A 23,635-nucleotide genomic window follows, 5' to 3' on the forward strand; every position below is an offset into this window, starting at 1 on the left:
ACAGGGCCCTACCGGTTAACAGAAGGGAAGAGGGGATCTAAGTGGAGAGTGTCCTCGCCTGAAATTAGGATCGACCGAACCGAATGCAGCTGATCAAATCCCCGTTTCCGGAGTGTAGGCTGGGACCCGGGCGACTTGACCGGTTGGCTGGGGGGGGCATCTTGAGCTGACTTTGGACCCTAACTTACCGCATTGTGCGTGTGCCCCCGATTAGACTATACTTGTACGAGTACTGTATTGACGCAAGATGTCTACCGGTATTATCATACTCGTACAGCACATTGGACATCTAGTGTAGTTGTAATTTCTCCGCTCTTTCCTCACCAACCCTATTACGACGGAGCAACATCATAAATTTTCCTATATGCCTTCAATCAAACCAATTTTTAACAAGCACTGTACTTGTATGACCAGAGTGGGGGGGGGGGCACAGATAGGCACTGTGCCACCAAGGACTCGCACCCCGGATCACACTGCGACACTGTATTGTTAGTATCATACCGGTATCATATCCTGAGACATGGATTCGCTGGCTGCCAATACCTTGTAAACACCCAAGCATCGGTTTCTTAGGGATCACGAGAAACATTGGGTTAGGGTTTTATGGTCAGTGCACTATTCCGGTCCGGTGCATACCGTGCCGTATGATACCGGTGCTCGGGTACTGTACTAGTACACATATTCGAGTACTTGAGTATCACCGATGGCGCATTTGAACTGGCGCTGCACTGCACCGGTAATCTGAGGCGCGGGAAACCCATTCGCAAGGCATTGCTCCAAGCATGCCCCGCACCACGATGCTCTTCATACCCCCACTCGTACCACTGCGCATCATGCTTGGTTCGCGGATAAACGCGGTTCCCTGCTTTGGGCGATGAGGGATGGCTGACATTCCGTGCTCGAGCTTAGGCTCATCCAGCAATTTCGTACTGAGAGCCAATGCTGGGTTTTCCTTTGAGTAGTGGTGCGTGACAGTATCGCGCTCGAACCTGTCTGCTGCGGAACCCATTGCTGGGTATCTCTAGCACGGAGTTACCGCATCTGGATGTTGAGAGAGTATTTGTCGGTATGAGTTCTTCCTGGCATCAACCGGGGGCATAGCAGGCGAAATCTCACGACGCTGGGCGTTCCAATCCCAAGGCTGAAATTGATAAACCTTTCCAAGAGTCGCATTTACAAGCACACTACGAAGATTTACCTAATTTTCTTCGGAATTCAATTACTCCTCGGGGGCCCAGGTTCATCCCCTCTCTGGGAATATAACATTATGCACACCGTTTGATACTAGAGACCAATAGCAATGCTCCAACCACGCTTAGGAAGGCGAGCCTATCAAGTCCAGAAAGACTATCGAAGGGAGCTTCCTTAAAAAGGCATTCGGATGAAGAGAATTGTCTAAGATCCAACCTATTACACGCTTTTCCTAGGATGTTTCAATTCTCAAGAAAACTCCAAGAACGATACCAAGATCCTTAGCTCCTCCCCTCCGATCCTGAAACCCCGGAATGCGGGGAAAGCATGGGGGCATCGTTGTTTAAGGCAGAGGAGCTCACTACCCCCGCACGATACGTTACCTGAAGAGCACTTCTAGCAGAAACCCTCCAAATACGCGCACGTTACCGGTCCAATGTACCGACATTGTATGTACGCAGTGTCCATATGATGCCCCGAGTGTCAGTGGTGTACTGGCAGCTCCGAATAAACCATCTCTCTTGTTCGTGATTGGGGGTGAATCAGCAGTCTAAGCTACGATAGGGTATGTTTCCCGGGGAAGCAAGCGAGATGCGGCAACTTATCAACCAATCTATGCATGGCAATAGCAACGGAGTTTTTTTCTTTTCTTTATCCTCCTTGAACCCGCTATCGGAACAGCAGCTTTATCGATAACTTTGGTTCTTCTATTTTTCCTTTTTCTTGTGACGTGAAAGAGTGTGCGGTGCACAGTATTAGAGATAGATATCATGGGCTAGAGAACTTTCCCTACGTTGGGGAGCGCAAGAATATAGTAGTACCGTAGTCTAGTGACGGGTCACTATAAATCCTTCAATCACACCAAGATGCCTAGCAAATCCACGGTATGCCGCCGACCTTTTTTCTACGGCAAAATGAACGTGGGACTTTGAGAAACACGGTACCGATAGTGCTCGGGAATATTACCTTGGGAAATTTACCAACCTCAATTGAGCCCCTGGAGTTCGAGCCCTCCATGCCTCCTCAAACACTCAAGTACGTATATATAACCAGTACTGTACCGTGATCTCACAGCGTAGCGCCGGCCCGGTATGATGCCTTTCTGTAAATTTTGACCACTACAAGTATTACCGTGTAATGTCTTTCGATGGTGACCAGCCTGTCCGCTGCACATTATGGCAGTGGGATCACTTAGTCGATTGTTTGCCGGGTGATCTAACTCAGGCTAACTCTACTTCATCTGGTATTAGAGAGTACTCGTTTATTATAATTTTTAACCCTCCATTCCACCAGTTGGGTAGAATGCATCTTCTCCCTGGTCGTGTCGCTGTGCGATTGGCTACGAAATTAAGTAAAAGTACATCTTGGTGTGAAGGTGAGCATAGGCTACGAAAAACCGGGGAATTCTCGGGTTTCTTAGACGGTAGGAGGCGATAGGTAGGCAGGGTTCCGCTCGTAGCAGTGACTCCAATGGTACCGGTCTTCTACCAGTAAATGCGGGCTAGTCCGGGAGTGGGGAGCCTCTCCTGGTGGGATGAATAGAAAATGGAATATATAAAGCCACGGCGCAACCCCGCTGCCCATTGGGAAAGGAGAGGGAAGCGTAGAATCTAATATCATACGCCTCCAATTATCATACTCAATCAAACCTCCCTTGTTACCCCCCCCCCTCCTTATTTCTTCCTCAAAGCTAAGAGACTCCCATTTCTCCCTTCTTTGAGATCTCTAGACCTTTAGGGTCCAATTGCCTAGAGGTTTGCACTATTTATCTTCCTCCCCGCCCCTCTTCATCTATATCCTCATCCCTTAGTTTATCTTTTGCTCTTGCGGTTCTCGCCATGTCAATTCTTGAAAGACTCAAGCAACTCAATGCCCACCTTTATGGCCTGAACCAACCACCATATCCTTTCGATCCATTGTCAAACGCTGAGATCGAATATGCCACTGCTGTTGTCCGCGAGAAGCACGGCCAGCTCAAGTACAATGCCGTCACTTTGAATGAGCCCCTGAAGAAAGAAATGCTTGCATGGCTAGCTGATGAGAAGAACGCGCCGAGGCCCCGGCGAAAGGCGGAGGTTGTAGCTATTGACAAGTCATTCGTGCTTTATGATGGAATCGTGGACTTGGTTGATGGAAAGGTTATGGCATGGGAGAAGCTGGAGGGTGTCCAGCCAATGGTATGCTGTATTAAAAATCTGTTTTAGAATGGGCTAGAACGAGGACCAACTAATTCATGGCAATTAGATCACTATGGAAGATCTGCAGGCGACTGAAATGCTTGTGCGCAAGGATCCGAAGGTTATTGAACAGTGCATGATCCTAGGAATCCCTGAAGAGGACATGGATAAGGTTTACTGTGATCGTATGTTTTCTCGTTCGGGGGTTATTGCAATCGGATAACGAATTAACGAGAATATTTAACGCAGCATGGACAATTGGGTATGACGAGCGGTTTGGAAGCAACATCCGTTTGCAGCAAGCGTTAATGTACTACCGTCCTAATATTGACGACATGCAGTATGCATATCCGCTCGACTTCTGCCCAGTGGTCAACACGGAAACCGGCGAGGTCATTCACATTGATATTCCTGGAGTTCGCCGGCCGGTCAACACTTTTGGCAGTAACTACAATCCTGCGGATATTGAGAAAGAGGGTGGCTATCGGACCGATTTGAGGCCTTTAAATATCACTCAGCCAGGGGGCGTCTCCTTCACAATGGACGGGAGGAAAATCAGCTGGCAAAACTTCAACTTTCACATCGGTTTCAATGGTAGAGAGGGCATTGTCTTGAACAACATCACCTACAATGATAAAGGAAATGTTAGGCCCCTGTTCTATCGTATGTCATTAGCAGAGATGGTAGTGCCATACGGTAATCCGGAGCACCCACATCATAGGAAGCACGCCTTTGACCTGGGTGAGTATGGAGGTGGCTACATGACGAATTCACTATCGTAAGAGCCATGAACTTCCACATTCCGAGCCTTAACTAATAACAGCCCGGACAGTCTTGGCTGCGATTGCAAGGGCTGTATCCACTATTTGGACGCAAACTTCTCCAATAGCGCCGGTGCTGCCGTGACCATCAAGAATGCAGTCTGCATTCACGAGGAAGATGCGGGCATTCTTTTTAAACACACTGACTACCGGGACGACTCCGTGATTGTCACTCGTGGGCGCAAGCTTGTGGTTTCGCAAATCTTCACCGCCGCCAATTACGAGTATTGTGTATATTGGATCTTTCACCAGGATGCGTCTATTCAGCTTGAGATTAAACTCACGGGTATTCTGAATACTTATGCTATGGGCCCCGGGGAAGATACAAAGGGATGGGGAACAGAGGTTCACCCAGGCGTTAATGTCTGAACCCTAACCCTTGATTTCTAGTGTGTTTAACTGACGTATGTCTTATCATAGGCTCACAACCACCAACACCTTTTCTGCCTTCGTCTCGACCCTCAAATAGACGGTCAGAAGAACACCGTATTCCAAGTCGATGGGACTCCCAGCGCCGCGCCGGTGGGGAGCGCCGAGAATAAATACGGGAATGCCTTTTATGCTAGTAAAACAAAATACACTAAAGTGAAGGAATCGCTATCGGATTATGAGGGTTCGACAACCAGGACTTGGGATATCTGTAACACAAACAAGGTCCACCCATACTCTGGGAAGTTCCCTAGCTATAAACTCGTCTCCAGGGAAGCCCCAAGATTGCTTCCCAAGGAAGGTAGTCTTGTCTGGAAACGTGCTGGATTCGCGAGACATGCAATTCACGTCACTCCCTGTAAGCATACGCCATAGTTACCCAGCCTGCACTCTCTAACCCATAACTTGTATAGACGCCGATGGCCAACTTAATCCCGCCGGCCGACACGTCTGCCAAACCTCCGGCGAACCATCCCGCGGCCTGCCGGAGTGGATAGCAGACGGCAACGCAAATATCGAAGACGAGGACATTGTCGTATGGCACACCTTCGGTCTAACACACTTCCCCGCCCCAGAAGACTTTCCCGTCATGCCGGCAGAGCCACTGAGTCTGCTGCTCAGACCGAGGCACTTCTTTTTGAGAAACCCAGCGCTGGATGTTCCACCCAGTTATTCTTCAACACCAAACCAAGTTGCTTCACAATGGAAGGGCGTTGTGGATAGATCGGATGAAGCGAGTATGCTGGCATTTGGGCCTGCGGAGGGGTGCTGTTCAAAAGGTGGCCCGGGAGTGACAGGGTCAGTGAATAGTGCGGGGCCATTTGTGTTTAAGAAATTGGAGTAGGAGTTGTGCTCGGAGAAGGATGTTCCTTTCTTATGTGAATATTAGGGGTCACTGTTTATTGCTTTGGTTTTGTTGCTAGTACCGATGGTTTCTTTGTATTCATTTGTAGTGAGGGCGAATCCCGCAACAGAAGGTTAGAGAGTTATCATCTCTTACCCCCCCATCCCCCCCCCGGGGTAGTAGTCATTAGATGTCACTCTTTCACTATTCTATTCTGTACCTACTTCTATCTACTCTAACATTTTGTAACTTGCGGTGCGATACCACGTTTAACATCCCCAACTGATTTCCCTGTAATACCACCGATGGCATGACAGCGTGCTCGGGTGGGGGAGCTAATTCATGAAACACCGTGGTATCGGCCAAACCGCCACAGAAACCCCTTCCAGCTAACAAAAAAAAAAAAACAAATTTTGTAACAAATTTATCCCAACTTACTCGAATACCAACCTGGCTTCAAGCTAAAACAGCACCCGCCCAACCAATACATCCCCACAGTAATACACCTCTGGTACGGACCGCGGTACATGTACTGTACCTGTACCAACCGTACAGCACAACCGTAGCAAGCCGAGGATCATACGGTTAGCCGAGACCACCAAAGCTTCCAACATACAAAAAAGCACCAAAACAGCAAAGAATCATCTTCTCTTTACGATCGATAGGGCTTAGCCGCATATCAGAAACGACCCATTCATTAGGAATATTTGCGGTCCAACCCTAGTAATCCGTGCGCAGCGCAATATGCCAGAGTGCTGGAACCCTGGCTTACTCGCATGCATGATGAGCAACTGTACGAGTACTGCGCCGGTTACCATATCATGTTGCGGGGGTTATCATATGATGCCGGGGAGTTTTCCTGGCCAGTTGTGCTATTCCCCCCGCCCCGCCAATCATGTACTGGTTTTCAAGGGGGTATACCCGGGATACAAGTACTGTGAGTTGTTGTGCTGCACATAATGTTTCTTTTGGTTTAGTTGCGGGTGGAATTACTATGTCGAGATTGGTGTACCGATTTTGGGTGTGATAATCCACGAGAGCCAGACACATTTGCCAAGGATCCTGCCGGCTAGGGCGCTAAGGCGCGGTAGCTGCTGGTGACCTGCCTGTCCATCTACGAGGATTATCTTATTGATCATAGGTGCTCACTCGTAAGTGGAGATGGGCAAGGCTGAGTAGGAATTTGAACACGAAATAAAGGCCATATAGGGTCGGAACGGAGGGTCCGTGAACTTGATGTTGTATTAAACGCAGCCCTCATTTGCTTCTATAACGCAGCCCCCACCGCTTATTCCCCCCCCCCCCATATATTACAATCCCACCACCCTAAACAACGCTAACGGTCAGTCTCGCTATTACCCGAGTCTGTTCGTGAACAGAGCTTGAATATCCCTAGCTGTTAGTTATCGAAAATTTCCAATTCGAGGGGGAGGGTAAGGTACGTGTAAAGCCAATAGCCTGGTTAGAAGCCCTTATAGTTTGCATTATCGACGAAGAAAGGCCGAGGTTATCGCCGCTAGAGCTAAAGTTTCCCCAGCTTATGTGAGCTTATTAGAGGCTGCCGTAGCGCACTATCCAGCCCATTTTGTATTAATCACATAGTAGGTTAGGAGAATGTACTGGGCGGAGGTGCTGTCTTTAAGATAGACACTATTCTTTCTAACAGACTTCACGGTGGCCGGGCTTGCGCCGCTAGATGTTATTAGGATTAATAGAGCGTTTGTAGGAGCTGCCTGAATGCTAGTTGCTGAGACCAAGGTTTCTCGTATAGCCAGGCTTGAGGCGGGAGTTGAATTCCACAAGACCCGATTGTCGGCGATGTTTTTGAGCCCAGAAGTGCTACCGTTGAGAGCCTCCTTAAAACAAGATTCCGCAAACATGAATCCTTTATCATAAACCACACAGTCGGTTTCTAGTTCGAGCGCCAATCTTTGATCGCCTGCTATACTCCTGGGAGCTCCACTGCCAAACGCCAATTTCATTTCCTCCTCCCCTTGCGCTAAAACCAAGCCCTTAACCATACTATGGTGATCTGCGGGGACGCGAACAGTGTGTTCGGGATACCCTTCATAGAGTTCGTGATAATGCCTAGCTTAACAGGATCACGTCACATCTTGTCAATTCAGTCCTCTTTGTTATCCTGTATCTGATTGTAAATTTGGTACTTCTTTGTAGCGCGGACGAAGAAGTGAGGCCAGTCACACATTATAGTGGATTCTATGGCTTTGGGGCTTTGAAACGGTTTTGCGATGTGATGAAGGTGTCCTCGGTTTGTTTCTTGCCTTCTGTGGAACTCCACGGGGCTCTGCCCAGGAGGTTCGGGAAAGATGCTAGTTGGGTGCTAAGTTGGGGCTGGAAATTAGCGGGGCAAAATTGGCGGTATAGATCCCCATGTGCCACAGTTCTGTGTGAGGGCCTGAGTCAGGAGAGGCTCCTTTAAAACTTAAGGATGGGTGGGGAAAGCTTACGTGGATGGGAAGAATGTAGCTGCCTACATTTGCCGATTCCTTAAAACTGTGATGACCAGTTTGGACCCATGTAAGTGGGGCATAAGCTACGATCCAATCGACGGTTCCATACATATCAGTGTTCGGTCCTGGAGTTGTCGGAAGTCTATCTTTGTTTGAGACCCCTGGAATTTCGAGCAATGTTAGTGAAGCGCTGATTGGCGTAATCGTATCCGCGCCAGGTTATTATATATGAGTGAGCTCTATAAGCCTCATCACTGGGGTGGCCCACTGATCTGTATCTCCCCTCTGCCGCTTCCGGCGGGTTCGCCCAAGGGCTCGAAAATCAGCTTATCGCTCTTTGGCTTGAATCCATATGCAATCAGAACCCGAAGTTTCTCAAATTTAGTCCTTCTGGCTTCAAGCTCTGCCGGCCGGGTAAAGTTGGCCCATTCCAGGCTATAATGGTGCACTTTTATAACCACCCACAGTACGCTCTCCAGAGCTCAGTCAACACCGGTATCTGCTCTACTCATCTAGATCGCATTGGCAACATCTGAGCCATTGGTAGGCGTAACCTGGAAGGTGAAGAACACGCAACCCGGAGCCTCAGAAAAAAATGGTATATTTACGTAACAGGGAATCGAACACTCTTGAACCCGCCTTCTGACCCCCGAAGGCGCTTTCAGTAACTAGGAAAGGCCATTTGTTAAACCATGTCCCGGGATACAATACCTGGAAATAAATACTAGGAGGAACTCTCTCATTAGGGATTGCGTCCAGAGCGTTCCCCAGCCGCAGTATCTTTGGTACTCAATGCAGCATTTAAGTGGGGTCGGGGATCTCGTGCTCCATCCAGGGCTCATCACAGCCCGGGATACCTGTGTAGTCCACTTCCTAACATCCCGGAAACAACTTATATCGGTCAGCACCATCACCACCACTATCACACTCGGGACTTAGGCCTCTCAACCTACCTGTCCACTCCCAATAGCGAGCAGCGCAGGTGCCTTGAGAGTAACATATCCTTAGAGTAGAGAAATCGCCCGACAGATGAGGCACCGAACGTGCCTAGATATTCCCAACAGGACACCTTCCTACCCTCCTATACCCAACCCTTCAATCATCCATCCCTCCACATCGATTCCATCACATAGACCATGAACCCGTATAATCTCGGCATCGGAACGGCATATTGCGATACCCTGGGGTTTTTCGATGCCTGGTATTAAACCTCAACTAGCGGGAGTCGAGCTAGGAAGCCAAGATCTTATGGACCTAGGGGTTGTATGGTTTCCACCCACAGCTAATTGGGAGATTTTCCGGATTTTTACCTGAATCGCCCGGGAAGGAATTGAATATGATGATTGGTTCTGATTCTTGAAGGTGGAGGGAAGAGATGGATGGGGTAAAACGTTTGTCAGATATTTCTGTTCACCCGGAGTAACGAACCGAGAGGGCCGACTCCAGATTTTTCGTGGGGATAAGAGGGTAGGGTGGACCCGGACTTGTTGCCTGCTATTTATTTCAGGGGATCAAGCACAATATATTAATGATAGTAGGAGGAGTAGTACTGTAACCGATTAATCGCCTTTTTCCTCTTCTCTTTCTTCTTGTGTATTCATTCTTTCACATTTCCTTCGCCACCCTACCATATCACGACTCTGGCCGTGGTATCATATGAGAGGTGGTGAGGTAGAGTGCCCACACGAGTTTCTACCGGTTGCTAGGTTTGAACTTTCGAGTTTTTAGTAAGCCACAATATCTTGGCAAAAATCCGAAAGGGGTTAAGCCGATCGTTTGCGGTGAAATGATTGGCTCTCCCCGTGCCTATTCGGTGCCAGCATCCGTTCTTGTCCCTCAGTTCAATGTGCCTGATGGGATGGATGCCGTGCCCTTTAAACATCGACACCTAGCATATTACCAAGCACGCCCTCTCGTCCTCCTTCTCTGCTCCCTCTGAATGGGCGCCTTTGCTGAGCTTCCCGGGCTGCCTTGCGCCGAGCGTCCTATCGTCGTAGGCCTCTAAGCTGTGGGTCACAGTGCTGCAAACTATCTTGCGAGCTGTCTTCTACTATCTCCCGAGTTGCGATACTGTAACAGGCTTGCTATTCTGAGCCCCGAAAAAACACGGCGATTACATGTGTCGTTATCCGACGAGTACTGTGTTCGAGGCTTCACCAGCTGCCGCGCAAGGCTGCTAACTAGGAGGGGAGACAGAGAGGGAGGAGCAGCATTGCTCGTGCTTAGAAACCCGCTATAGCAGTCTCCCGGTCTGCAAACTTCCACCTGTTCGGTCACCCACTTATTTCATTCATAGGCTCAAATAGCGTTGGATTATTACATATGAATAGACTCACACGCGGGAGTCCCCTAGGCCCGCTAGATCTCAACCTGACATCACGAATTCGGGGGAGAAAACGAATAAAAAGGTTAAGGGATTGAAAAAATCTGCGATAACAGGGGTTCCAATCCACAAATTAAATGCTTACCCCCAGCCTGTTAGCCCAATTACAATTAGACATCATCCAGCTCATATGCCAATATCAACACGAAAACTGCCCCTTCTACAAAATTTCTGCAGCGGCAAACGAGCCTACGGCAGATGCTCCACTGGCAACACTATTCCTCCCGGCTGCGTTTCCGACGGGTGCATCGGTACTCGTAGACGAGGCACCAGCAAGATCGCCAGTGCTAGTGACAGGGGCAGAAGCGGTAGTAGGAGACTGGTGGCACAGGTGCTTCGGAGCAGGAGGAGGTGCTGGATGAAGTGCACTAGCGTAACGTCAGAGGATTTGTCTCACCCTCCCCCCCTCCCAAAAAAAAAGACAGTGAACTTACAGTAGTAGATCCCTTTGTCAATCAACCTGAGCGTCTCAATGCACAAGCCGGGGGATATAGGAATCAAAGTCGCCGTCATTTCCGGTATCAGCCCTTGCGCCAGCAGAAACAAAACCGATAGCGAACAGGGTGCACAAGATAGCTAGCGGGCCGCCTAGGGCACTTCCACTCTCAAAGCCAGAGGTCGTTCCACCCGAAGAACCGGAGGCAGACGGAATAGCTAAGCTAGTACTTTTCTCCAGGCCAGATTTTTGCTAAAGGAACACTTGGAACGGTTGCGGGAACGACAGCCCCAGGAGGAACAGAAATACCAAGGATCTTGGCAACCTCTTTTTATGTGAGGGGAGGTTGTCAGCAAAAGAATCATATCGAAATAGAATTAAAATAAATAAAGATAAAAAAGCTGTCATAACAAGAAGATCCCCGCCGAGGCCGCATGGGTATTGGATTATACTCGAGTAGGGTAGATGGTCCCACAGATTTATATTGAACATAGCAAAGCAATATGTTTAAGCCCACCGACCTAGAAAGATAACTGCAAGGACGGAGTGCCACAGTTCGGTAATGCTACGAAGGTACAGCGCCTAAGTTTTGAATATTTTGCTAGCAGGGGGTATTCCACTAGCAGGGATTAAAGTGATGAATGGGGAAAGGTCGCTTAGGACTACAGTAGTGTGGAACACAACACGATTTTCATGATCTGCGGCAATCCTATTGCCTGATACTGACACTCTCTTCTACTCCCTTCAGATATCCAAGTTTACAACCGCTTTAATGGATCAAATATTTCCAACTCCTCTGCCGACTATGCCCCCTGGTCCTCCGATCCTTTAGACTTCCAGTCCCCTACAGCCATAAATCACCCGCAAACTTGAAGTAAGGTAAGTGAGAAATGCCCAGAACATGAAAACTCTTCGTCTCATAAACAACCTCAAGGATGACCATCTAACTAAAAAATAGTAATGACAGGATATATATAAAAAACAACAACCACATCCTCCTGTCCTTCCACAGTACTTCTGTGTATACAGGGTCCTCCCAGGTACGTCCCCCTGTGCTTTTAGAAATATGATAACTAATAAAGGAAAGACAAACTTCAGCATTGGATAGCCTCTAACTATCGTTCTCCCATCTCCCCCACTTACCAGCTTCCCCAGTCTCCATCTCTCCCGGTCTCCAGCTTACCCATATTCCCCGGTCTCCAGCTTCTCCCATCCACATCTCCCCCTGTCTCCAGCTTCCCCCATCCACATCTCCCCCAGTCACCAGCTTCTCCACCTTTCCTGGTTGCCAGCTTCCCCATGTTCCTCGGTTACCAGCTTCCCTGGTCTTTAGCTTCCCCAGTCTCCAGCTTCCCCGGTCCACAGCTTCCCCAGTCCATAGCTTCCGCGGTTCCTAGCTTCCCCAGTCTCCATCGTCCCCAGTTGCCAGCTTCCACAGTGCACAGCTTTCCAGCTTCCCTTATCTACGACTCTCCAGCTCTCCCTGCTCCCATCCTCTCCGACCCACAGCTCCCAATCCTCCCTGGCCCACAGCTCCCAACCCTCCTCGGTCAAAAGCTCCCACTCCTCTCCAGTCCCCTGCTCTCCCGGCTCTTCACCTTTCCTACTCTATAGCTACTGTGATCTCTCACTCTGTGTCCTCAAGATGAGAGTGGTGTTTGGCCATAGCTGTGTTGGGAATGGGATGAAGGAAACCCCGGGAGTGTTTAATACTTGGTGAAAAGGCCGTTGGCATCAATAACGGCCTGACATCTAGCAGGCATACTTTCAATAAGCTCTAGGAACTCGTGCTCTCCCACATTATTCCATGCGGTCTTGACAGCTACTCTCAATCTGTCATACGACATAGTCTCTGGATAGTTATCTTGGAGATAATTCTTCATGGTATGCCATACTTTTTCGATAGGGTTTAAGTCAGGTGAGAATGCCGGCCAGAAAATAACCTCGATTCCTCTCTCTCTTAACTCCTGAGAGGTATTGCCTGCTGAATGTCCCGGTGCCCCATCCTGCATGAGTCTCAAATCTATCCCATCTTGATGACAGAGCTCAATGTACCGATGAATAACAGGTACTGTATGTGCGCAGTAGGTTTCTGAATTGATCGGACCCCAATCCTTTTCCCAAAATATTCCGGGACCTTGTGTACTACCATGAAAACATCCCCAGAACATCCATCCTTTCTTTCTCTGATGTCTTTCAACAATACAAGTAGGGTCCCACTCTTCTCCTGCTCTCCGTGTAACCCAAGTGCATGTATGCCTTCCACCCGTAATCCATGTTTCGTCGGTCCACAGTATGGAATTCCACTCTGCCTGTATCCAGTGAAGATGCTCCTGAGCCCAGTTGAGTCTTATTACACGGTTTCGTTCAGAGATTGGTGGTTTTCTCATCGCCAGCCGTCGGTGAAACCCCTCCTTAATGAGTGCTGCCCGTATTGCTTTCTTTCCTACCCCCAAATCCAACTCCTCAGCCAATTGTTGAAAAGAAAGCCGTCTATTCCTGGCTGACATACACACATATCCGATAAGGTCTTCAATCTGTGCTTGGGTAAGAGTAGGAGGGCAACCTGGTTTCTTGGTTGGTGTTGGTGGCGATGTGCATGCATACTGAATCTGGTGTTGGGAAAAGCCTGTTTTTTCCTGAATTTGCTTATACCTCCAGCCTATTGAGCGTAGGAGCTGGCAGTCACGTCTTTGGTCCCGGGTCAAGTGCGGCATATTGGTTGATAATTAATTGTGAAGTATCATACAAAAAAAATTACTCTCGTGAAAAACCTTTCATCCCCCATTCCAAGACTTCAACCCACCCTCCTTCTACTTACAGTTTACCACTATAATCCCTGCCCGCATAACACCCCTGCTAGCAGAATATTCAAAACTTAGGGGCTGTACCTTCGTACATCTACCGGTTGGATATGGGAAAGTAATATAAACATGCAATGACAGGCTTTATACCCGAGGTAAATCCCTTCACAGCTGTAATCGGTCTTGTATTAGCAGTTAAGCTTTCTCTCGCTTTCATCTCCAACAAACACCACGTTAAGGACTGCCACATTTGCATGGCGGTATTGTTGCCTGCGCGACCGCAAGGGTACAGTACTGTATTAGTAATCATTTCTCAGTGACACACGATCCCAGATTCAGGAATACGGTATTCTGGGGGGAAGTTATCTTACCCTACGAACAGACAGTTAGCGACCTCCTTAAAAAAGGTTTGTCTGTGCAAGCGCAGCTTTGCTTCCAATCTGGGCCGGGGATATCTTTGATGCATTGCACCTGTGGAAAAGCTTGTTAATATCGGGTCATCTGTAATACCCTTGTTCGGGTTTCTGATAAATGTGCACAGTACTCGATCGAGTACTCGGAGCTAGAGTACCGTATCCCCAAGGATCTTTCAAGCACAGATTCTCTAACGCTACTTTCCCACTTTCTTGCGTAGTCACAATCGAGAAAGCATTCCGGACATTCCCCGAAATGTGCATTTACCATTGTTGCGCTTAGGTTGAGAAGTAAAACAACTGCTGTGAGAGTAGTTCCCAAGGAGGATGGAGATGCGTCCAAAGACGCAAGAAAAGGGCGCGGGGATGGGGCCATCCCGCTCCCAGCGACCACGACATCAGTTTCTTCGCGATTAAAAAGGGACTGGGGCGGCGGCGATTGACCAAAGGAAGTGGCGGAAGAAGCCGAGTGAAAATGGCAACCGTGCTAGAGCGAAATCGACCGAGTGGAATCAAGCTGTCCTTTTATCAACGCCCCCCCCCGCGCTGCCTCACTGCCTCACACGCCTCGTACGAAGCATACAAGAGGCATTCAGCCCCAGGACCGAAAGAGCGTTTTTCGGGTGCCAAGTTTCCAGATTTGTATGCGAAAAAGGCGTTACACGCACCCAAGTTTTTCAACCCCGGGGGCTGAATGCCTCTAGACTACCGTATTGTGAGCGCAGGCTGACACAACCAATTAAATGGGATATCAATTGTCTGAACCTGCACGAGACTACTGGTAGATCCAGTGGTACAGAGCTCAACAAGCGCAGTATATATGCATATCTGAATTGACGGGATACCGGTAACTCGCCCATCTTGTGCCAGTATCTTCTTCCTGAGCGAGGCTGCAGGCCTCACCTCCTCCTTGCTGTTAGGGATCAAAGCCAGGCCGTTGCGATAGTAAGGGCAAATTTTACTTCCTTGACCGTACTGCGCAAGTCTCATAACGAGACTGGAAGACAGTTAGACTATCATGGGGGAGGAAGCATCGGGACAGAAGTAGTTTGGATAGGCGCTTTGTTTCTTCAAGCGCTTCCATCAGTGCCCGAGTGGAGTACTGTAGACTCCCTGTATGCGATACCGGTATCGTGCGCTTAGGATGATGGGCATCGTAGAGTAAGGCGCACCTAGTATTCTTTTTACGCATATATGCAGACCACACGAAGTGATCCCCTCGAGGGGTTCCCGGTTAGATCCGAAGTGCTGAGCGTTCGCACTCTAGTCCCAAGGATTTCGCTCCCACAAGACGACACTTGAGGGAAAATAGGCTAGATGGTATCGAGATCTAACAAAAGTTCCTGTCGGGATTTTTCTTTTGCACCCAGCCATTCAATCATTTTACGGCTATTTCACAGATTTCGACATGCTAATAGTGGGGCTCTTAGAGATTATGGTATAGTACTGGTACCGCACTCGAGTCACGGTAGCATCGAGGAAAAAGAAATTAACCATCTCAAATGGAGATTGACGCTATCATTGTTTGGGACCGATAGAAGCCTCAACGTCAGACACTTTTAGATAGAAAGGGGGGGAGCCCTAGAGGATGCTACCGGTAGCAGCTAGATTCAAATGGCTTGTAGTCGAATACAAGGACGAGGACCTAGTGAAGACTCCCACATCTATTCTCGGGACCGCATAGCAGGTATGATATGTCAATAACACTACGAGTACAAGGGCAGAAGCAATCAAATTCCTGAGACCCATGTCGTGGGGTGTGGCTTTTCCTCTTCATTTTTTCGAGGGAAGACGGGAATGTGGCTCGTGATTGATGGCCACCTATGCGAAAAGGTTAGCCCGCCTACCCTACCATACCATACTATACCTGTAGTGCTATATTCTGTCGAGCAAGGTACTCGAGTATATTAGGAACCGTCTCTTCCAATAGACCATTTACATAGCGCGCCTGGTTGACGGTTCTGCTTGCAAGGCCCTTGATAATCGCATATTGAAACAAGGCTACTGAAATCGCACGAATGATGGGTTATCGTCAAGATATTGGATAGGGCAGCTGTGTATTATTTTTCTTTTATTTCAAACTGGCCCGCCAAAGGCGTCCCGATTCGACAAGGTCGTATAGTTTTTCCTACTCCTAATGACTGGTCGTTGCTGCTGCTGTAATAGCAACCAACTTTCTTCGCTGCTTCGACATCGCTATACAACATTGTTTCCTCCATCATCTCTCCTCCTTTCCCACAATAAACCGGCTAATCTTCTCCCTTGGTTCTTTCACTCCTCCCTCTCTACCCCTTCACATAGCTGTTTCTTTGGGGGGGCTTTCGAGTAGCGGCTCAACCTGTGTTTTTCGGTACATACCGGTACAGGGGAGCTGGGTTTTGAACTCCGGTAGGGCAGCTGCACCTCGAACACCTTTCTTCTCACAACAACTGCAGAGAGTAAAAATCTCTTATACACCAACCTGCTGGCATCAGTCTCTTTTAAAAGGGATTTCATCTAACATTTCCACTTTGAACCGTGGGCTCTGGGCGAGGTATATTCCGTGGAATATTTTCGCCGGGGGAACGGGGGCTGGACACAAGCTGCGCGCATCGCCATTAATCGTGTGCGCTATTCTTCCTCCCTCCCTCTCCGTCCCTCTCCCTCTTCCCACGACACTCAACGCCCCATAATCACAGATCGCAACAACCTATAGTGGTCACTTGAATTACTTCCGCTCTACCGGTATTCTTCCCCTATAACTTGATTGCTCTTGTTGATTCCATTTTACTTCGTGAGAAACACCGCCTTTGCCTTATTTTTTTTTACCTGACCCCCAACGATTGGTTGAGTGTCATCACGCCTATTTCCTTCCCCCATTCCCACTTGCCTCCCTTCCTTCCTTTCTCTTTTTGATCAAATCACATCGCGAACCGACCCCCTCTGAAGATTTAACCCAAACCGGCAAGGGTGGTAAAATATTAGTTTTACAGTTCCTGCGGTGTTTATCGGTTTTCACCTGCTTCTGTAGAGAGACATACCCTAACTAATCCCGCATAGAGAACTTTGGCCCAGACATTGGGGACTTTTTCTTTGCAGCTGTCCATCGCATCACACCCTGGGTGCACAACGCTAACGACAATCGTCGCTTCTGAGATAATCCTGTAAGTTCATCTTCACCCAACACCGTTTCTTGCACCCCCCGCTCTTTGCAAATAACTTTTTCACACATATACTTTTACTATACCCCCCCCCCCCCACTTTGACGTTCCCCATATTTTATCCACCCATGATCGCTTGCTTGCCCATGGTACCCCTTTACTTACCTTTCACGTCTCATATCATATTATTATGCATTTTCCCTGGTTTTCGATACCTTTCTAACTCTTCCACACATAACTAGCTTAAGGTATCACGGCCCCTATATTATCTGTAAATATCTCTTGTTTGTTTTTCTTGGCCGAAAAAAATATTATAATGAGCCGAGCGAAGCAGCGAGGTAGCCAACGTGGCCCGCGCCCCAGGGTTGGTCGTCCTCGTGGTAGGGGAAGGAAAAGCACCGATCAAGGGAGTATCGCCAACGGTTCAATAACTCCAACACCCCCTCCTCAAGAAGGAGAGTCTATGGAAGCTGAAGAGGCGGAACCGGAACACATTGTTCCGACCCCGGCCCCTAGAACTTCAGCGCGACAACCAACAATGCCCTTGCAAGCTACGCTCCGGCGGCGAAAGGGAGCTCAAGATATCTGCATAAGTAGTAAGGCTTCAAAGGAGAGCCCAGTGCATATCGAAGCTCCAAATAATCCGGTAGCGGAGGTGCCAGGAAATCAGGAGCGCCTTGATGATGGCGGAGGTGAAGGCGTTAGCAGGGCCGATAATGATGAATTGGGAGGCGGCGCTGGGGGGGACGGAGGGGGCCGCGATGGGGGCGAGGGTGAAGGTAGGGGTGTAGAGGTGGATGAAGGTGAAGTGAAGGATGAACAAGGGGAGGATGAAGGGCCTAATATCGAAGAGCGACCGCTTAAGAGGAGACGCACCAAGCCGGATATAACCCAGGACGGTCTAGTAGGCACCTCTACTAATACAGATAAATCACCACCCTCTAGCACGAAGACTGGAAGAGCTAGATCACGGAGCAGAGCTCCTGTGACAAAAAGCAGGGGAGGTGTAGAGGGAGTAAGAGGCAGAGGACGGCCCGGGCGGGGAAAGGGCAGTCGCCAGACCGGAGGTCCAGGTTCTCGGGGGGGGAAAGGCGCATATCGGCCTCGGAAGCCAAAAATCGCGCCTCCCAATGGAGAAAACGCTGTTAAGACGGTTACTGCTGCTGCCCCTGCAGTAGAGCCCAAGACGGCGCGGGTTACTAGTGATGTAACAAAATACGACTGGACTTCGGAATTGCGAAAGGATGTATCGATTGTGCGTCCGACTAGAGATCTTACGCTCGCACAATTGAGTGTAACAGTTACCGAAAAATCAGCTTCTCTTGAACAACTGAAGGAACGTCAGTACGCTCTGAGAGAAACCGCCAAGACTTATGCTAGGACTATGGTGAATTTAAATCGCGAGCGTGCAAGCCAGGCCCTGAAAGACCTAAAAAGCGATAAAGATTACTTCTTTAAGACGCCCTTTTACCAGCAAATCCAGGAACGGTTAGAAAAGAAGGTAGATGATCGCATCTCCGTGCTGGAACGAACACTCGATTTTAAAAAAGAGAATGCATCAAAAGTATTGAAGGCTGAGGAGTGGGCTGCCAGAGAAGCATTTGAGGTCGGTATAATTTCCTTGGAAACCCCTTTATAATATATAGAGGCTAACAAATTCATTTCCCATAAAGACGAATTTTGTTGAGTTGTGTGAGCATACAATCCAAAGATTTTTACGGGAAGGGCACGAGCTTTCAGAGTTATGGGCCGTAAAGGACCCGTATCTGAACGAACATGTGCTGCGGAGGTGTAAACTTGACCATATTGATGAGGTTACAATGACAGACCTCATCGAAAACTTCATTACACGTGAAGGCCGAAACCGCTCAATTTTAGACCAACCGCAGATTGTCACTCGGTCCAATCAGGGATTGTATGATCGAAAGGTTCTCGAGACCACGGCTGAGCGATATAGGAGAGCATTTAGCGCTATTGTCTTAAGCGAACTTAAGGGGGTGGAGGCGCCCCCAGTGTCGCCGCCGCCCGTGGGACCCCCGGAAATCACCCAGTGGGGGGTTTCTGTAAGCAATGATGAGAGCACCGCAGGAGATAACAGTCCTTCCGGCACTGAGGCAGCTCTGCCTGACAACGAAGAAAACTCGGATGGACCGACTCGGACCAGTGGTCTCCAATTTGTGTTGGATTGTAAGATCCTACTGTCTCTTGTTTGCTTTTATCCGTACTTTCTTTAGCTTTAACTGACATGCATGATGCCAGCCCGATTTAGCAAAAGCGACCCTGCGCAATTCCCCCGCCCGAGGAAGGTCACGACACGCGAAGGATGGGCTGTGGAAGCACTGGTTCAATTCCGCGATGGAGTAACTGAACTTTCCCTAGAGGACGAACCCTCTGTCGATGACATCGAGTGTACCAGTCAAAAAGACCTATCGGATATCGGGGATGAGCCAGAACCGGGACCGCCAGTCAAGATATCACCGAGAAGAAGCCTTTTCTCCCTCCATGCTGGTGGGATATGCTCTGAGCTAGGACCAAAAACAGGCATTTTACAAACTAAGACACTCCCCCCCAAGAACTCCATGGAAGCTAGCCCTACTCCGTACGGGTCCGATGCTAGATCTCCGGCTCCACTATCAGCAGCTGTTAGACATTCTGGCTTTGAGGCGCCGGGAAAGGCTGTTCGCAATCCTCCACCGCCTGCGGCAATTAGTCCGGCTGGCGAGCCCCAAGTGGTTCAGAACGGCTTCCTTGTCGATGGCCAAACTTGTGACTCACATGGTTAGTCTATCCCACCCACATCCGATCCTAATCCCTCTCCTAGCGTAAATAATGAAAACTTCCCCAAACCTAATATCTATGTTACCCCGACACGGCGATATGAGGAAGGCTGACGTAATTGGGATTCCCTTTCCCGCATGGTGATTTAAAGACAAAACGGGCAGCACTCTGGCACCAGCTGATAGGCACATTAAGGCCTCAACGCCGAGTAAACATCCCGCATCAACAAAACGATTGCGAGATGGTACGAGGAAGGAGAATCCAGACCCGCTATACGGCACCGATAACCCCCAGGATGCTACCAACAGCCTCCCGGCACCCTCTAAGCCTGCTCTAACAGAGGGACCCAAGCTAATGGCCGAAGCTGAAATCTCTAGTGGGCATGTGAATCCGCTGAGGGAGTCTTCAGCATCGGATGGTGGACCTTCTATTGCGAATATCTCACCACCCAACGGGGATTCAAGTGGAGACCGGCCTAATGGAGCTGGCAGAAAATCGCATACTTCCTCTGCGACGGGTAAAGCTGATGGTCGAAGACTTCCCAATTCCCCACTCTCGAAAACCATCCGTAGACAGGATGTCACGGCTAATGAAGAGGCATGTCACAACCCATTTGGCTACAAACTAAACCATACTAACTTTTCGCAGAAGAGGCGGGATACTGTTAATACCAACCACCTCAAAGTCGACCCCCCAGCTAAGCACACTAGCGATAAATTTGGAACAAGGCCGCCTCCAGGTTTGACTGAGGACCCCCAACTGGGGGTTAAGTCTCCCACAGCTCCTAAATCATACAAAGGGGCTCATCCAGATTCGAATGCGGCTGTAGTCAGCTCACCTATCTCTCCTAGAGCCTCACGGAACATCAATAATCCACCGCAGGCTGGCTGGCTGGGTAAAGGGGTGCAAAGGGACGTTTTTCACAATATCCCACAAGATCACCATTTATTCCCACCTGCCGCAATTTCCGCAGCACGTAGTCAGCAAAAGGCGGCCGAAAATAGTGCTAGAGCAGCTGCCAATAGCTTGGGTTCTTCAGGGTATCCTCATATAGTACCGAGGCCCCCTCCCTCAAAGATCGCACCAATGAATTACCCAAACTACGGCCCTTCCAACGGTGGCTCATCGGTTAACATTCCGAACTTCATCCCACGCTCACCTTATCCGGTCAACAGAGGCGCCGCAGTTCTACAGCCACCTGAATATGCCGCTCCAAACTCTTCAGTTGCCCGGGGTGCTCGACCACCTCAGCCTTCCCAGCCTTCTCACCCTCCTCCTTGGACTGACGTGGGATACACGTATCCCGGCCCCCAGCCGCCTTCGGCACAGCTCCAACCACCTGTGAGCAATAGCCATGATAGGGCCCCGGCGCCGCCTTCTGACAGCAGGACCCATATCATTAACAGACCACTTCCCCGGCAACCGGCTGCATCTTCCACGGATTACCGGAGCTACGTAAATAATGGCTACCCGGGCCCCAGCAACAACGGATCTCACACGCCGCAGCAGGGCCATCAGTCGTATGTTCCCCAGTACAGCGGGGGGGCCAGACAAGATTCGAGCCATAATAGGCACCCCTACGGTAGCCTACCATGGGCCTCTCCCGTAACTCCAATGCCTATATTGAGCGGTGACACCTCCCACACTCATTCTGCCTCGCGGGCTCTTCGGTCACACGATAACCTTTACTCTCGCTCTACCTCCAGTGCTTCGGCGGAGGGCAAAACATCCAGTTTCAGTACCCCCCAACCGATCAGATATTATATTGGCGATGGTGTTTACAAGACGGCGCCTGCCCCTATTGACAAACCACCGATGCCACACCGGCCGCACGATACTGTTTTTGAAGAGGATGTCTATTCGAAGGACCTCAACCTGATGGCTAGGAACGGAACTTGGAAAGGCCAGCAACAGCATCTGCCACATATGCCTACTGAAGATGTTCGAAGGGGAGGCAATGGGGGTAATTAATTGGGTTTGTGCTCTTGGCAGGTTTGTCTGGCTCGAGCTCCCTCAATGAAAACCGATAACCTCATATTTTACCCTATTTTCCAGAATTACCCTCTTGGTGGAGTTGGATATTTGTTATTTTTTTGAGGGTTGCTCATCTTTGGTTCCTACTGCATTTCCCCCCTACTCCCTTTCCCCATTTACCCGTCATCGCTATTCACACCTCTTGTATTTTTTGGTTGGAGCTTTGCCCTCTCTCTTTTTCTCGATATTGGGCGCCTTTCGCCTCACTTTGCTTATTTTGAAACCGACACTATTGTATGATGCTCCCCAAATGGTTTTTTCTAACAAGGGGGGAAAAATAGGGAAACGAAGAGGGAAAAAAAGGAAAACGGTTTCGATATTTGGTTTTTTTTCCATAGGCGTTTCTCATAGATGTTTGCTTTTTGGGGGGTCTTGGGTCTTCTTCCTTCTACACTAGTTGATAAGTGTGTCAATCACGATAGGGTAGCGAGCAGTGTTTTTCATTCAGATTAAGCACGGTATCTCTGAGGAAGGCGATGGCGCTCGTTACCCTATGGTGCTCAGCATCCTATCAGCTAACCTACCTTCTGTCTCTTTCTTTGTGGTGTAATGTACGTATAGTTAGTGCAATTGTTATGAACTGGAGTGTCAGCTATACTCTTACAGTATGGCATGTCTTGTGTGGGTGAAGTGATGGTCGGCGAACTCTACCACCGAGCAGTGCGGATAAAAGCGAGGAGGCGCGGAGTAAGCGGTACGACACCGACAAGTGTGATAATAATATTATGATATTATCATATAATAAAGATTATTATGGTTAGGTTAGGCCAGTGGTTATGCTGTAACCAAGTGGTTGTATACAGAGAATACCCTTAAACAATCGAAGGTTGGGTAGAGTCAAGTTACCGTAGGTATGGAGGGAAGAAGGCTGGAGCTTGGTGATGAGCGATTGGTAATGATGTAGTGTACCCGGCACCCTCCAGAGAAAGGAAGTGGAGAGCATGAACAATAACATCGCGACGACACCAGGGCATCGGTACTCGAGTACTCGAATAGAGACGAACGAAACCACCAGCCAATACTCGCACTTTACGAGCACAGCACAGTACTCGTACTTTCCCCATTGTATTAGAACAACGGTAGGCCTAAAACCCGACACGACCGCACAACCACATATCATACTCACCGTCTTGGCATGCCGAGAACAATCTCGCAGCCACCAATCGCACACGATCCCGGCTCGCCAGGACACGGAAAACCCAGTCCGAGCCCCTGACGGGTATATTAACTACGGTACGCAGAACCGCTGCGCTATCGTAGCGGGGGGATCGCCGAAGTGGCCTTGCTCGCTGACCGATTTTTGGTACGATATCCGGATTGCCACGGGCAGGCAGGAGCGAACGAACGAACGAACGAACGAACGAACGGGCGCAAGGTTGAACTGGAGAAGGGGAAAGGAAGATATCTGTACTATACAAGCGGTGGGGAGAGTAGGGGGTGGATGAGCATGGGATTTTGATTTTTGTCGGATGTCGTCATCCAGCCTACCGTAGGTTGTGTCCAAGAGATGTCTATGTTGTAGTGTGGTGTCTCTGAAAGAGTTTTTTATGTATTTAAGAGACATGTTTATCCCGCTTGGGGAAAGTAAGCCGCTTGAAGATAAAATTTTCTGCATACTTTTGTCTTCCGCTTGTCCCGGTTATTACGACTGAATTTTTCTTCACTGGGTTCGAGTGATTGCGCGTGGCGCGTGAGGGGTTTGGTCGAGAAGCTA

At 49.1% G+C, this 23,635-nt stretch overlaps 1 protein-coding gene; it reads left to right on the forward strand.

Annotated features, from left to right (window-relative positions):
• Positions 1-16,194: 16,194 nt before the first annotated feature.
• On the forward strand, positions 16,195-19,892 carry GSTUM_00006494001 (uncharacterized protein; the record flags this gene model as incomplete). XM_002838687.2 has 6 exons in its annotated part: positions 16,195-16,574; positions 16,648-16,693; positions 17,009-17,112; positions 17,352-18,715; positions 18,783-19,296; positions 19,369-19,892. The coding sequence occupies exons 4-6, from the start codon at positions 17,426-17,428 to the stop codon at positions 19,890-19,892; spliced, it is 2,328 nt and encodes a 775-aa protein (XP_002838733.1). The 5' UTR covers positions 16,195-16,574; positions 16,648-16,693; positions 17,009-17,112; positions 17,352-17,425.
• Between the last annotated feature and the right edge of the window lie 3,743 nt (positions 19,893-23,635).

The sequence above is a fragment of the Tuber melanosporum genome (genome assembly GCF_000151645.1).
Source record: "Tuber melanosporum whole genome shotgun sequence assembly, scaffold_27, strain Mel28".
Taxonomy (NCBI): domain Eukaryota; kingdom Fungi; phylum Ascomycota; class Pezizomycetes; order Pezizales; family Tuberaceae; genus Tuber; species Tuber melanosporum.